The sequence below is a fragment of the Microtus oregoni genome, unplaced genomic scaffold (assembly GCF_018167655.1).
Source record: "Microtus oregoni isolate MIOR12 unplaced genomic scaffold, Mior012 000041F_ref0000270, whole genome shotgun sequence".
Classification (NCBI taxonomy): Eukaryota; Metazoa; Chordata; class Mammalia; order Rodentia; family Cricetidae; genus Microtus; species Microtus oregoni.
The window spans coordinates 16,886,720-16,897,579 of NW_024543208.1; the positions used below are offsets into that span (position 1 = coordinate 16,886,720).

The following is a 10,860-nucleotide window of genomic DNA, read 5'->3' on the forward strand; positions in this document are numbered from 1 at the left end:
CGTCGTAGTTGGCAAGCGTCGGCTGGCTTCGAGGGGAGCCACGCCTTAGAGTGTTCGACACAAGCTCGCGGGAGAAGAGGCGCGTGGGAAGAGAGGCACGGAGCAGCCTGGGAACTGTAGTTCGGGCCGTGCAGCAATGGCGTCATGGTGGGAGTTGAGGTTCTGGGAAATTGCAGAGGCCTGAAAAGAGGTAGGTTCGCGGATCTCGACTGTAATTAGGAGCGAACCGAGGGTTTCTGTTCTCCTTCGGGAGGACTTCCGTCATCTCGAAGCCGAGGACTGTGTTGCCATGGAAATCTCCCCCTAGACTAGTGCATCCTTGGAGCCGAGGAAGAGACTGTTGTCCACGACGGCACGGAAGTTCTCCCGAGGGCCTCTGGTAACTGGGTGGCTTTGTTAAAAATTTGGACTTCAAGAAAACATTAAACTCTAAGAATCTTCTAGGCCTAAAATAAAGACGCGGCCAGGGTGCTGCGGCCTAGGTTGTTGTTGGTTTACTTGTTTTTGTTGTTGTACAACCTTACAACCTATTGTTTGTACGTGTTCTTTGAGATAAAGGATCCAGGGAGGCGTCAGGGAGCGTGCATACGAGCAGCTCTTGCTCCGCTGATTGCTAGGCCATCAGAAATACGTTGGTTTTTTTTTTTTTTAAATTTTATCTTAATTCTTTTATTACATCAAGATTGTGGGGATTGCCAAACTATTCATGTTTCCTGAGCTGGTCAGACTCAGGTGCGCTCTTTAAGCCTCTTTCCCCAAACAAATGCAATTATAGGAGCACTTCTTCTTCTGGTGCTTACTAAATGCACAAATTATGAGCAAGGAACTAATTCTGTTTTAGGCATTCAACTGCGTACAGAAAATAAATTCTGGTGAGGAATGAAGCTAACCCGTAGTTCTGGAGCCATAGTGTAGTAGGATTGCTATTGTGGCGGCTGGAGAGCTCTTTTAACCTGCACTCAATACTTCCCTCCAGTGGTGAGGCTTTCATTTTGTACACAATGAAATTTTAAGTTTTAAGTAGAAAAACTTCTAATTAAATGGCTTCCTTTTCCTTTGGAGCTGGCTTCCTCTTCCATTTCTCTACTTAACCATCTGGTAGAAGGTAGTATCAGACGTAGAATAATGCAGTTTGAAATGTCATGGGCCAGTGTTTTGTATTGATTATATCACCCCTGGCTGTGCTATGCCTCAGAGAAGGGTAAATGTTTCTTCATTTGTATACATTGTAGTCTTTTGTTTTATTCTAGATTCATACAATAGCAATTTATACGTATGTACACTATTGCAGAACTTTCCCTTAGATTATTAATATTTAACTCTAATGGTCTATGTGTAACTTCAAGGAGGATGATATTGTTAACTAAACTGTTTGCTTCAATTTTACAAAACTGGAATAATTTTTCAAGCTTCACAGGCTTCTGTATTAAAATAATATGAAGAATGGGACTGTGGCGTGGTTCGGTGGGTAAAGGAACCTGTACCAAGCCTGACATCCCACGTAGTAGAAAGAGAACTGACTCCCAAAGGTTGTCCTCTGACCTCTGATTATGGCTGTGGGCTGTGTGCTTCCACCAACACCAATAAATAACTAAAAATAATAATTTTTTTTTCAAAAAGCAAAAGTTTTTAAAGTTACTAAAGAGAAAAAAGCAATAATGGAAAAGTCTAGGATTAAAGGAAAGTTAGTTTCACTTTCTCTGGATATTTGCTTATTATAGCTGCTGTGGAGGACAGGATGACACCTTCCACGGGCACTAAGTCACTTTGTTTTCTGAAACAAACATGGGCTCTGTTAACACAAGCATTCATTTGCCATATGAAATGATTTTGAACTTCTGCGGCCTTACTGGTCTCCATCTTCCCACCCTTCAAATTCACCAAGACACCTTTTCCCACAGGGAGTTGACATCCACAGCTACTCCTGAGCAGCCCAGCCTGGGCTAAGTGCTCATGCAGCGCTGGAAGGACCCGCCTGAGTTCTGCTCTTACACCAGACTGGCATAGTCAGTTTTCTTGTCTGTTTTCACAGCTCAGCGCAGGAAGCATCTGATTAATGAATGATTCACCATTTAGGACCTGGTTAGAGCCTGTGGATAATCCTGTGAATTGGTAAGTGTGGTTTTCACATGATGATGTTTCTAGAAAGCAGAGTTGTGTGTATGTGACTGTGAGTGTGCTGTATACATCCGTGTATACACTCTGAGACCTGAGCAAGTTTGCGAGCTGTCCTGCTGTGTTACACTCTGCCTTACTTCAGAGCCAGGCTGATAGCCAACAAACTCCTGCAATCTCCCATTTCCTCCATAGCTCAGGGTTTCAGACCCCTATAAGACCATGCTCAGCTTTTCTTCTTCTTTTCTTTTCTTTTTCTTTATTTTTCTTTCTCTTTCTGTTGCTTGCCTGCCTGCCTTCCTTCCCTCCCTCCCTCCCTCCCCCCTCCCTCCCTCCCTCCCTTCTTCTCTCCCTCCCTTCCTTCCTTCCTCCCTCCTTCCCTCCCTCCCTCCCTTCTTCCTTCCTTTCTTTTTTTCTTGAGGCAGGGGTTTCTTTGTAGCCCTGGCTGTCCTGGAACTTGCTTTGTAGACCAGGCTGGCCTCAAAGTAAGAGATTTGCCTGCCTCTGCCCCCAAGTGCTGGGATAAAAGGTATGTGTCATCATTGCCTGACTATGCCTGGCTCTTTATCTGGGTGTTGGGAATTTGAACTCAGGTCCACATGCTTGATCCGGAAGTACTTTTATTTGTTCAATTACCTCCCCAACTCCTAACCGTTTGGTTTCTTTTATTTATTTATTTTTTTCAGACAAGGTCTCCATATGTTTCTGTTTCTTTGCTGGCCTCCATTCCCAGGCTCAGGTGACCCCAAGTGCCGGGACTGTAGTCACAGTGACCCCGGGTGTCGGGACTGGAGTCACAGTGACCCCGAGTGTTGTTGGGACTGGAGTCACAGTGACCCCGGGGGTCAGGGCTGGAGTCACAGTGACCCCGGGTGTTGGGGCTGGAGTCACAGTGACCCCGGGTGTTGGGGCTGGAGTCACAGTGACCCCGGGTGTTGGGGCTGGAGTCACAGTGATTCCGGGTATTGGGACTGGAGTCACAGTGACCCCAGGTGTTGGGGCTGGAGTCACAGTGACCCCGGGGGTCAGGGCTGGAGTCACAGTGACCCCGGGTGTTGGGACTGGAGTCACAGTGACCCCGGGTGTTGGGGCTGGAGTCACAGTGACCCCGGGTGTTGGGGCTGGAGTCACAGTGATCCCGGGTGTTGGGACTGGAGTCACAGTGACCCCGGGTGTTGGGGCTGGAGTCACAGTGACCCCGGGTGTTGGGGCTGGAGTCACAGTGACCCCGGGTGTTGGGACTGGAGTCACAGTGACCCCGGGTGTTGTTGGGACTGGAGTCACAGTGACCCCGGGTGTTGGGGCTGGAGTCACAGTGACCCCGGGTGTTGGGGCTGGAGTCACAGTGACCCCGGGTGTTGGGACTGGAGTCACAGTGACCCCGGGGGTCAGGGCTGGAGTCACAGTGACCCCGGGTGTTGGGACTGGAGTCACATGCCACTACAGTCAGCCCATTTCTTTTAGCTACTGTATTTCTTTGGAGGTTATTGGAGCACAAGATTAAGATGATTGTTGGGTGTCATGCTTGGGAGCTCACAGCTGGAAGGGTCTCAGGACCTAAGTCTGGGGTCCCAAGCTTGGTTTCTGACCTAAAACCTCTGGACAGAGAATAGTTTCTGTGCTGCTGTATCTGTGGTGTCCCCAGGTTTTGAATAAAGCATCTCAAAAAGTGTTTTTAAAAAAAAAACCAAAAGATTGCTGCCTAGATTCTCTCTAGTGGCAGTTTGCTGGCTTTTGTTTTTAAAGATTTTATTTTATTTTTAATTTTGTGTATGTAGGTATATGCACATGAATGCAGGTGTCCAAGGAGGGCATAGGCATCTGTGCCCCTGAAGCTGGCAGTTAGTTAGAAGCTGGGAATTGAACTTGTGTCCTTTGCAAGAGCGTAGATATGCTCGTAACTGAAGAACCATCCCCGTAGCCCCCAGCAATAAACAGAGGCTTAAAGAGTTTGAAGTCTGTGCATGAACTCTAAGTGAGTTAATGTTCCATTTATTTTATTCATGTTTACAGAATTCATCTGTTTGTAGCTGAGATTCGCCACCCGAAGTTTTTTCCTCTCTCGCCATTTCTGATAGCCTGTAGCTCACTGGGTGTGACTGCCAGCGCTGACCAGTATGCTGCGGCGGAAACCAACACGCCTGGAGCTCAAGCTCGATGACATTGATGAGTTTGAGAGCATTCGGAAGGACTTGGAGGTAAGGACTCACTTTCCGGTTGTTAGGGGACCTCAGACTCCACTAGCCTATGTGAAATCTGTTGGGTGCTTTACAGGTACCTCAGAACAACGTGTGTTTCCCGTGATGGTGACCGAAACAGAGAAAATGACCCCTTTACAGTTCTTCTTACATTACTCTGTTGTTTATTAACTTTTTCATATATTTTGGGCATGTTCTCCCCAACCCCAATACCTCCCATTACTCACTCAAATTTATGTTTTTTCTCTCTCAAAAACAAACAAATCCCCAAACAAGAAACAAAAAGTCCACAAAAATACCATTGAGTTCATTTTGTGTTGACCAACTACTCCTGGGCGTTGAGTGACTCAGAAGTGTGGTTGGTATATCCAGTGATATTGAAGATATTGGAGAAAACTGATTTTCCCTTTGGCAGTAATGTCAGTTGCAGGTAGCTTCTTGGTTAGGGCTGTGACCCCGTGTCTGTCTACTTCTCCCTCAGTGTTGGTACCCTGTCTGGCTTGAACCTGTGCAGGTCTTTTATGTGGGCGCATGTGTGCACATGAGCCCTGTTGTGGCTAGAAGGTGCTGTCTCCTCAGAGCCATCCTTCTGCACCCCTCTGCCTCCTTTTCCACATAGATCCCCGAGCCTTGAGGGGATGGGTTTGAGGTTTTAGGACTGAGTGCTTCAAAGTCTTCACTGTCTACACATTGTCTGGTTGTGGGTCTGCTAATTTCCATCTCGTACAAGAAGAAACCTCTTTGACGGGGCTGAGCAAGACACTGGTCTATGGGTATAGCAGTTTGTCATTAGGAGTCGTTTATGCAGAATAATACCATGTTTTCCCTTAATCTGAGATCTCTCTAATCTCCAGGTTTGTGCTTGCTAGGCACTCTACCAGCTGAGCCCCATTACAGCCTATGAGCATTTATTAGGACTGGGTCACCACTAGTGTGAGAGATTAACCTAGGACCTTGTACATGTGAGACAGATATTCTCACTGGACCTTCAGCTGCTTCTTGCAATCACTTAGTTGCTTATTGTAAAATCTTTTATATTAGGACTTTGATTAAAGAAATCCTGTCCATTTTCTTTACCATTGGATCTCTAGAATCCAGCCTGCAGTGAAGGACTGTGTATGTGTTTTGTTTTGTTTTTTTTCTGAGACAGGATCTCATTGTGTAGCCCTATCTGGCCTGGAACCCATTATGTAGACCAGGCTGGCCTTGAACTTAACATTAGCATCTGCTTCTTGAGTTCTGCAGTTAAAGGCGTGCAAGACTACACCTGGCAGCTGTATATATTTCTAAATTTGGCTTTGCCGTACAATAGTAGATATCCATTGCTAAGAATAAATTCTTCCATGCCTTCAGGATGAAGTCCAAATCCCTAGGCATGGTCCATGAGGCCCTTTATGACCTAGGCCGTGCCCATCTCTCCCCCTTATCTGCCCAGTTATCTTTAATTTCAGTGCTGTGTACTCTGTTTCCTTTGCTCAGTGTATCCTGTCCCTTTATTAGGCCAAGGCCGCCTCATCTTGACTCAGCTGGGTTAAGTTCACTCACCACCCTGTGTTGACTGACCTCTTGTAGGTGCCCCCACTCTCTGTTTTAACTCTCTGTTGGTCTTTCTTCTTCAGCTGGGCCAGAAGCCCCTTGTAGGCAAGGATTAGTACATTAAGCTCTTACTCTTCCCAGAGGAGGGCTCCCTCCCTCCAAGCCTATTTGCAGTTGCTGCTCTTGGAGGAACTTTATTAATATGATAGGGGACATTACATCTTTCATGTACCCAGCGTGTAATTGGCTTTACATCGTTCATGTGAAGACTGACAACTTAGGTTTCTCTTGCTCTTCATTCCAGAAACTGTAGTGTGCATCAGTTTTTTGTTTTGTGTGTGTGTGTGTGTGTGTGTGTGTGTGTTGGGTGCAAGTTTCTGTCCTGCCTGCCGGGTCCCAGATAACTGACACAGAGGCTTAAAATTAATTATAAATGCTTGGCCGATAGATGAGGCTTGTTACTATCTAACTCGTATACTTAAATTAACCCTATGCTTTGCCAAGTGGCTCATGGCTTTTTACCTCATTTTCTACACGTCCTGCTTCCTTGGCTGGCTGGCATCTCCCTGACTCGGCGTTTCTTCCTCCCAGCAGTCTCAGTTTGGCTGTTCCACCTATATATTTTGCCTGGCTACTGGCCAGTAAGCATTTTATTAAACCAATTTGAGTAACAAATCTTTACAGTATACGAAGGGAGTAGTCCACAGTGTGTGTGAAAGAGTGTCCTCATGCCATAGAGCCCGTGGCAGCCAGAGCACAAGATGCAGGAGTTAGTTCTCTCCTTTTTTTTTTCCCCAAGACAGGGTTTCACTGTAGCTTAGGAGCCTATCCTGGAACTAGCTCTTGTAGACCAGGCTGGCCTCAAACTCACAGAGATCCGCCTGCCTCTGCTTCCTGAGTGCTGGGATTAAAGGTGTGCGCCACCACCGCTGGCTATTTCCCTTCTTTTACCACATTTATTCCTGGAATTTAATTCAGACTCAGGCTTGGCAAGCAATTATCTTTATACTCACAGAGCTGTCTTGCCAGTCCAATTCTTTTTTTGCTTTTAAGAATTCATATTGGTAGTATATTATTAAAGATGAGGTTTTGCTCTCTTTGTTTTTTCAGACAGGGTCTCACTGTGTAGCCCAGGTTGGCTTGGAACTCATTGTGATCTTTTGCCTCAGATTCCTGAGTGCTTGTATTATAGGCATTCATCTTCAGCCCTGGAAATGATGAGTGTCTGTAAGACTTTAAGACAATCCTGAAGCCATTCCTGACAATTCTGAATCCTCTCAGCCTCTGTGCCATGTGCTTCCCCTCCTCCCCGGGAACCAAGCACCTAACAGCTACACATGTAGGTACTCAGTTCCTGAACAATTACTCATATACGTATGTTTTGATTCAGTCTCCTGGGAAACGGGGTCAAAATGACCTCTTACCTCATCTGATCTGGCAACAGCTCTCCAGCCAATTATTGGTAATAGCCCTTTTAAATTAGCCAGTCACAACCCTCCTTGATTTTTGTGGCCTTCTCTTTTAAAAGTAGCCTGTGCCATCTATTTGGGGTCTCTCGGCTTCCCGAATGCTGAGGGACCCTGTCATGAAAGAATTAATAAAATCCTCATGCTTTTGCATCGGCTGTGGTGTGAGGTGGTCTCTGGTGGCGACTCCTCCTCGGTGCTTGGACGCTAGAGTCCAACGGTTTGAAGATTATTCACAAGGACACAGGAGGATGAGCAGTCCAGCATGTGTGTGTGGGGGCCACTGTCCCGTTTCCAAGAGAGAGTGAGTGTAAGGTTTTAGAAAAATGTCTTAGGGTTGAGGGGGCTTACAAATGCATTTAGAAGCTTTCACAATTCCTAGCATCACCAATAAACAAAAAAAAAAAAAAAAAAACTTTACAAAATGACTTACCCCAGGTAGCATCTTTTTTTTGTGATACCATAGCTGTGTGGAGCTGGTCAGGCTGTAGGTTTATTTTTTTATTTTTTTCCTCTTTTGAGACAGGGTTTCTCTGTGTAACCATCTTGGCTGTCTTAAAACTCACTCTTTAGACCAGGCTGGCCTTGAACTCACAGAGCTGTCTCCAGAGTGCTGGGATTAAAGGCGTGTGCCACCACGCCCAGCAAGGCTATGGGTTTTTTGGTGACTACTAGCCTTGTTGTTTTTCACTTGTTCTCATTAAACATAGTTTGCTTGAAAAACCTTTTGTTGCCTCATCTCCACTGTCTCCAACTGTAGGTTCATGCTGGGCCTTTGTTTTGTACCCAGAATTCCTCGCCACCCTTTCTTTGTGTCTCTTTGGAATTGTGGACTTCATTATAACCCTGTACCTCCATGCTCATTGCCTTCTAGACAGTGATATCCTGGAACGCCTGTATCCTTCTTAACTAGCCTACACTGGGTTTCAGTTTATTGCTTAGAAGCCCCTAACCTAATACCCAGTACATGGGAAGTGCTAGCTAAACATTTGCTGATTGAAAGAATGTTTCTCTTTGCTTTTTTATACTTTCAGACACGCAAAAAACAGAAGGAAGATGTGGAAGGTGTAGGAACCAGTGATGGAGAAGGGGCCACTGGGCTTAGCAGTGACCCCAAAAGCCGGGAACAAATGATTAATGATCGAATTGGTTATAAACCCCAACCTAAGCCCAACAACCGCACATCTCAGTTTGGAAACTTGGAGTTTTAGAGATGAATTCTGCATGCCAGACCTCTGGAATGAAATAAAATGATGTCAGAAGTACAACAGATTTAGAGAATTAAGTGTGTACAACCAAGAATGTTTTCTGTCTCCTACAGAGAGGAATAATGTCTGCATGAAATTACTGCTGTTCAACTTTCCTGATAAGCTAGAGGCCAAATTCTGGCTTGTTTCTGGAAAGTTGAACTGTGGAAAATTTACCTGATTTTTGTTTTTAAAATTAAATATATTTTTGGAAAAATGCGAGACATCCCTAAAAGTAGTAGCAATGAAGTTCCCAGTTCTGAGAGGCAAATGCTGCCAGAGGTGACGTCATCCTCCTTGTCTTTACAAAATGACCCCGAACCCGCAGTTGATCCCCGAACTTTCACTTCACCTGTTTATTCAGTATTTGGTGACTGCTGACCATCCTGCAAGCAACAGATATTCCAGATGAGCGTGTTCATGCCTATAACCTAGCACTTGGAAGGCTGAGGTAGGAGTCTCATGAGTTGGAGGCTAGTCTGGGCAACAGAGTAAAATTTTGTCTCAGAATGTCTAAAACAAACCAAACCAAGACAAAGACTCGGACCCTCATGGAGATTGGATTCTAATGAAAAAACAAAACGAAGAGTCAGATTCATTTACAGAAAGACTTTATACAGCGAGGGAAACACGGACATTTCCAACAGCACGGGCCACTCTAATTCTTCTTCCTTTGGGACGTGTCTGAGAATCTGTGCAGCAGGAACCCATCTGATCTCTGGATACTTTTGCACCATGCCCCATTTTACCATACAATTTAGGGACAGAAGTACTGGCTGTGGAAGCCAGAACATCTGGAATCAAGTTTCAAAGAGACTCATTAGCTGGGTTTTACCCAGGCTTTTGGATAGTTCCTGAGTGATATAAATAGGAAGGTAGAGATAAAAGGGAATTGTGTAGCTTCCTCTTCCTGCTCCACACTTTTTACAAAACCTTTATTCCAGTTTTATTGTTGACCCCTAAGTCCTGTTATCTTACTGTTTTAAAAAACAATAAAACCCAAGACACAGGCTATAGATTGGGGACTCATGTTATTGCAGCCTGCAAAGGCCTTATAGAAGGGCAAGGAGAAAAAGCGTCTGCCCGCACCAGTCAGTCCCTCTCTACTGCAGCTCTCCACAGTTGTTTTTATGTTTCTGCATGTCTTGCCTTTTGTACTGATAGTTGGCATGCAGAGGTCTGTGTAAGACAGTGCTGAGTGACTCATGCAGACACCCTTAATTCCTGAGATGGAACCAGAGCTCATCCATGGAGTGGTAGGTAGGAGATTTGAACCCCGGGCAGTCTGCTTTCCAAGCTCATGCTTCTAAATGGCCTTTACTATATTGCTTTCTTAGAGTTCTTGTCTGAAAGCAGTGTGTGGGGAGAGAAGTTTCTATTTTCAGCTTTCCAAAAATCTCCATGTTTTCTTATTTAACAGAATGAGACAATTATTTATCAGTAGACTAGGACTTAACTACAATTGCTAATCTTTTTGGGCACAACTACATTATATATTTCAATTCTGTGTTCCCTAGGACCTGTTCATTTCGAGATTACCAGTACCCAGAAGGTTAGTCAGGTGCTTGTAATGATACTGACCTTACTCAGAAGAGCGACATTTCATTTCCTATGTCTTCAGGGTCAGAATAATCAATAGATAGTAAAAGCATAATATGGCTTAGATATGCCTGTCTTGTATGGGGTACCTTATCCATATTGCTTTTAACTTAAAGTAAAAGGTGCTATTACTCCTTTGTGTGAGTGCACACACGAGGCATGCTAGGGATCGAACCCAGAGCCTTAGAAAGGCACACTAGTCAAGCATTCAACCACTGAACTGTACCCATAGCCATTTGTTTCTGCAACATCCATCTCACTGTGTTACAAGTCCAGGCCAGACACTGCTAAAGTTATGCCCATCTGCAGCCCTCTCTATCTCCATCTTCATGTCTGGTTCTGAGAGATCCCTGCTGCTACAGAGACAGACACACTGTGGAGCATCTGTAAACACAATACCCAGGTGCTGTTTCCCTAGGAGACTTACAGACCAGGTTGCTAGGCCGGAGGCCATTAGAGGTCTTCTGGTGGGGGCACATCTGCTTCCTGCGTGTGCCCCTCCTCCTCCTCCTCACTCCTCCTATCTCCAGAGTGCTGCTACCTGCATGTGCCCCTCCTCCTCCTCACTTCTATCTCCAGAGTGTTGCATTCCTTTGGAATCCCCTCCCTCTCCCTGCTACCAAGAATTAGAGATAGCCTGACTGGAGCTGAGGCCTGAACTCTCAGACCTTGTCATGTTGCTCTCTGTATTTTCATGCT

At 45.3% G+C, this 10,860-nt stretch overlaps 1 protein-coding gene across 1 annotated transcript; it reads left to right on the plus strand.

Annotated features, from left to right (window-relative positions):
• Positions 1 to 45: 45 nt before the first annotated feature.
• Cdc26 (cell division cycle 26) lies at positions 46 to 9,574 on the plus strand. The gene is made up of 4 exons (XM_041632483.1): positions 46 to 190; positions 2,033 to 2,112; positions 4,129 to 4,313; positions 8,350 to 9,574. The coding sequence occupies exons 3-4, from the start codon at positions 4,233 to 4,235 to the stop codon at positions 8,524 to 8,526; spliced, it is 258 nt and encodes an 85-aa protein (XP_041488417.1). The 5' UTR covers positions 46 to 190; positions 2,033 to 2,112; positions 4,129 to 4,232; the 3' UTR covers positions 8,527 to 9,574.
• The last annotated feature ends 1,286 nt before the right edge of the window (positions 9,575 to 10,860 follow it).

Coding starts and splice junctions, on each gene's coding strand:
- Cdc26 (XM_041632483.1), top strand. CDS start 4,233: ATGCTGCGGCGGAAACCAACACGCCTGGAGCTCAAGCTCGATGACATT. Junction 4,314..8,349: donor GCATTCGGAAGGACTTGGAG/GTAAGGACTCAC, acceptor TTATACTTTCAG/ACACGCAAAAAACAGAAGGA.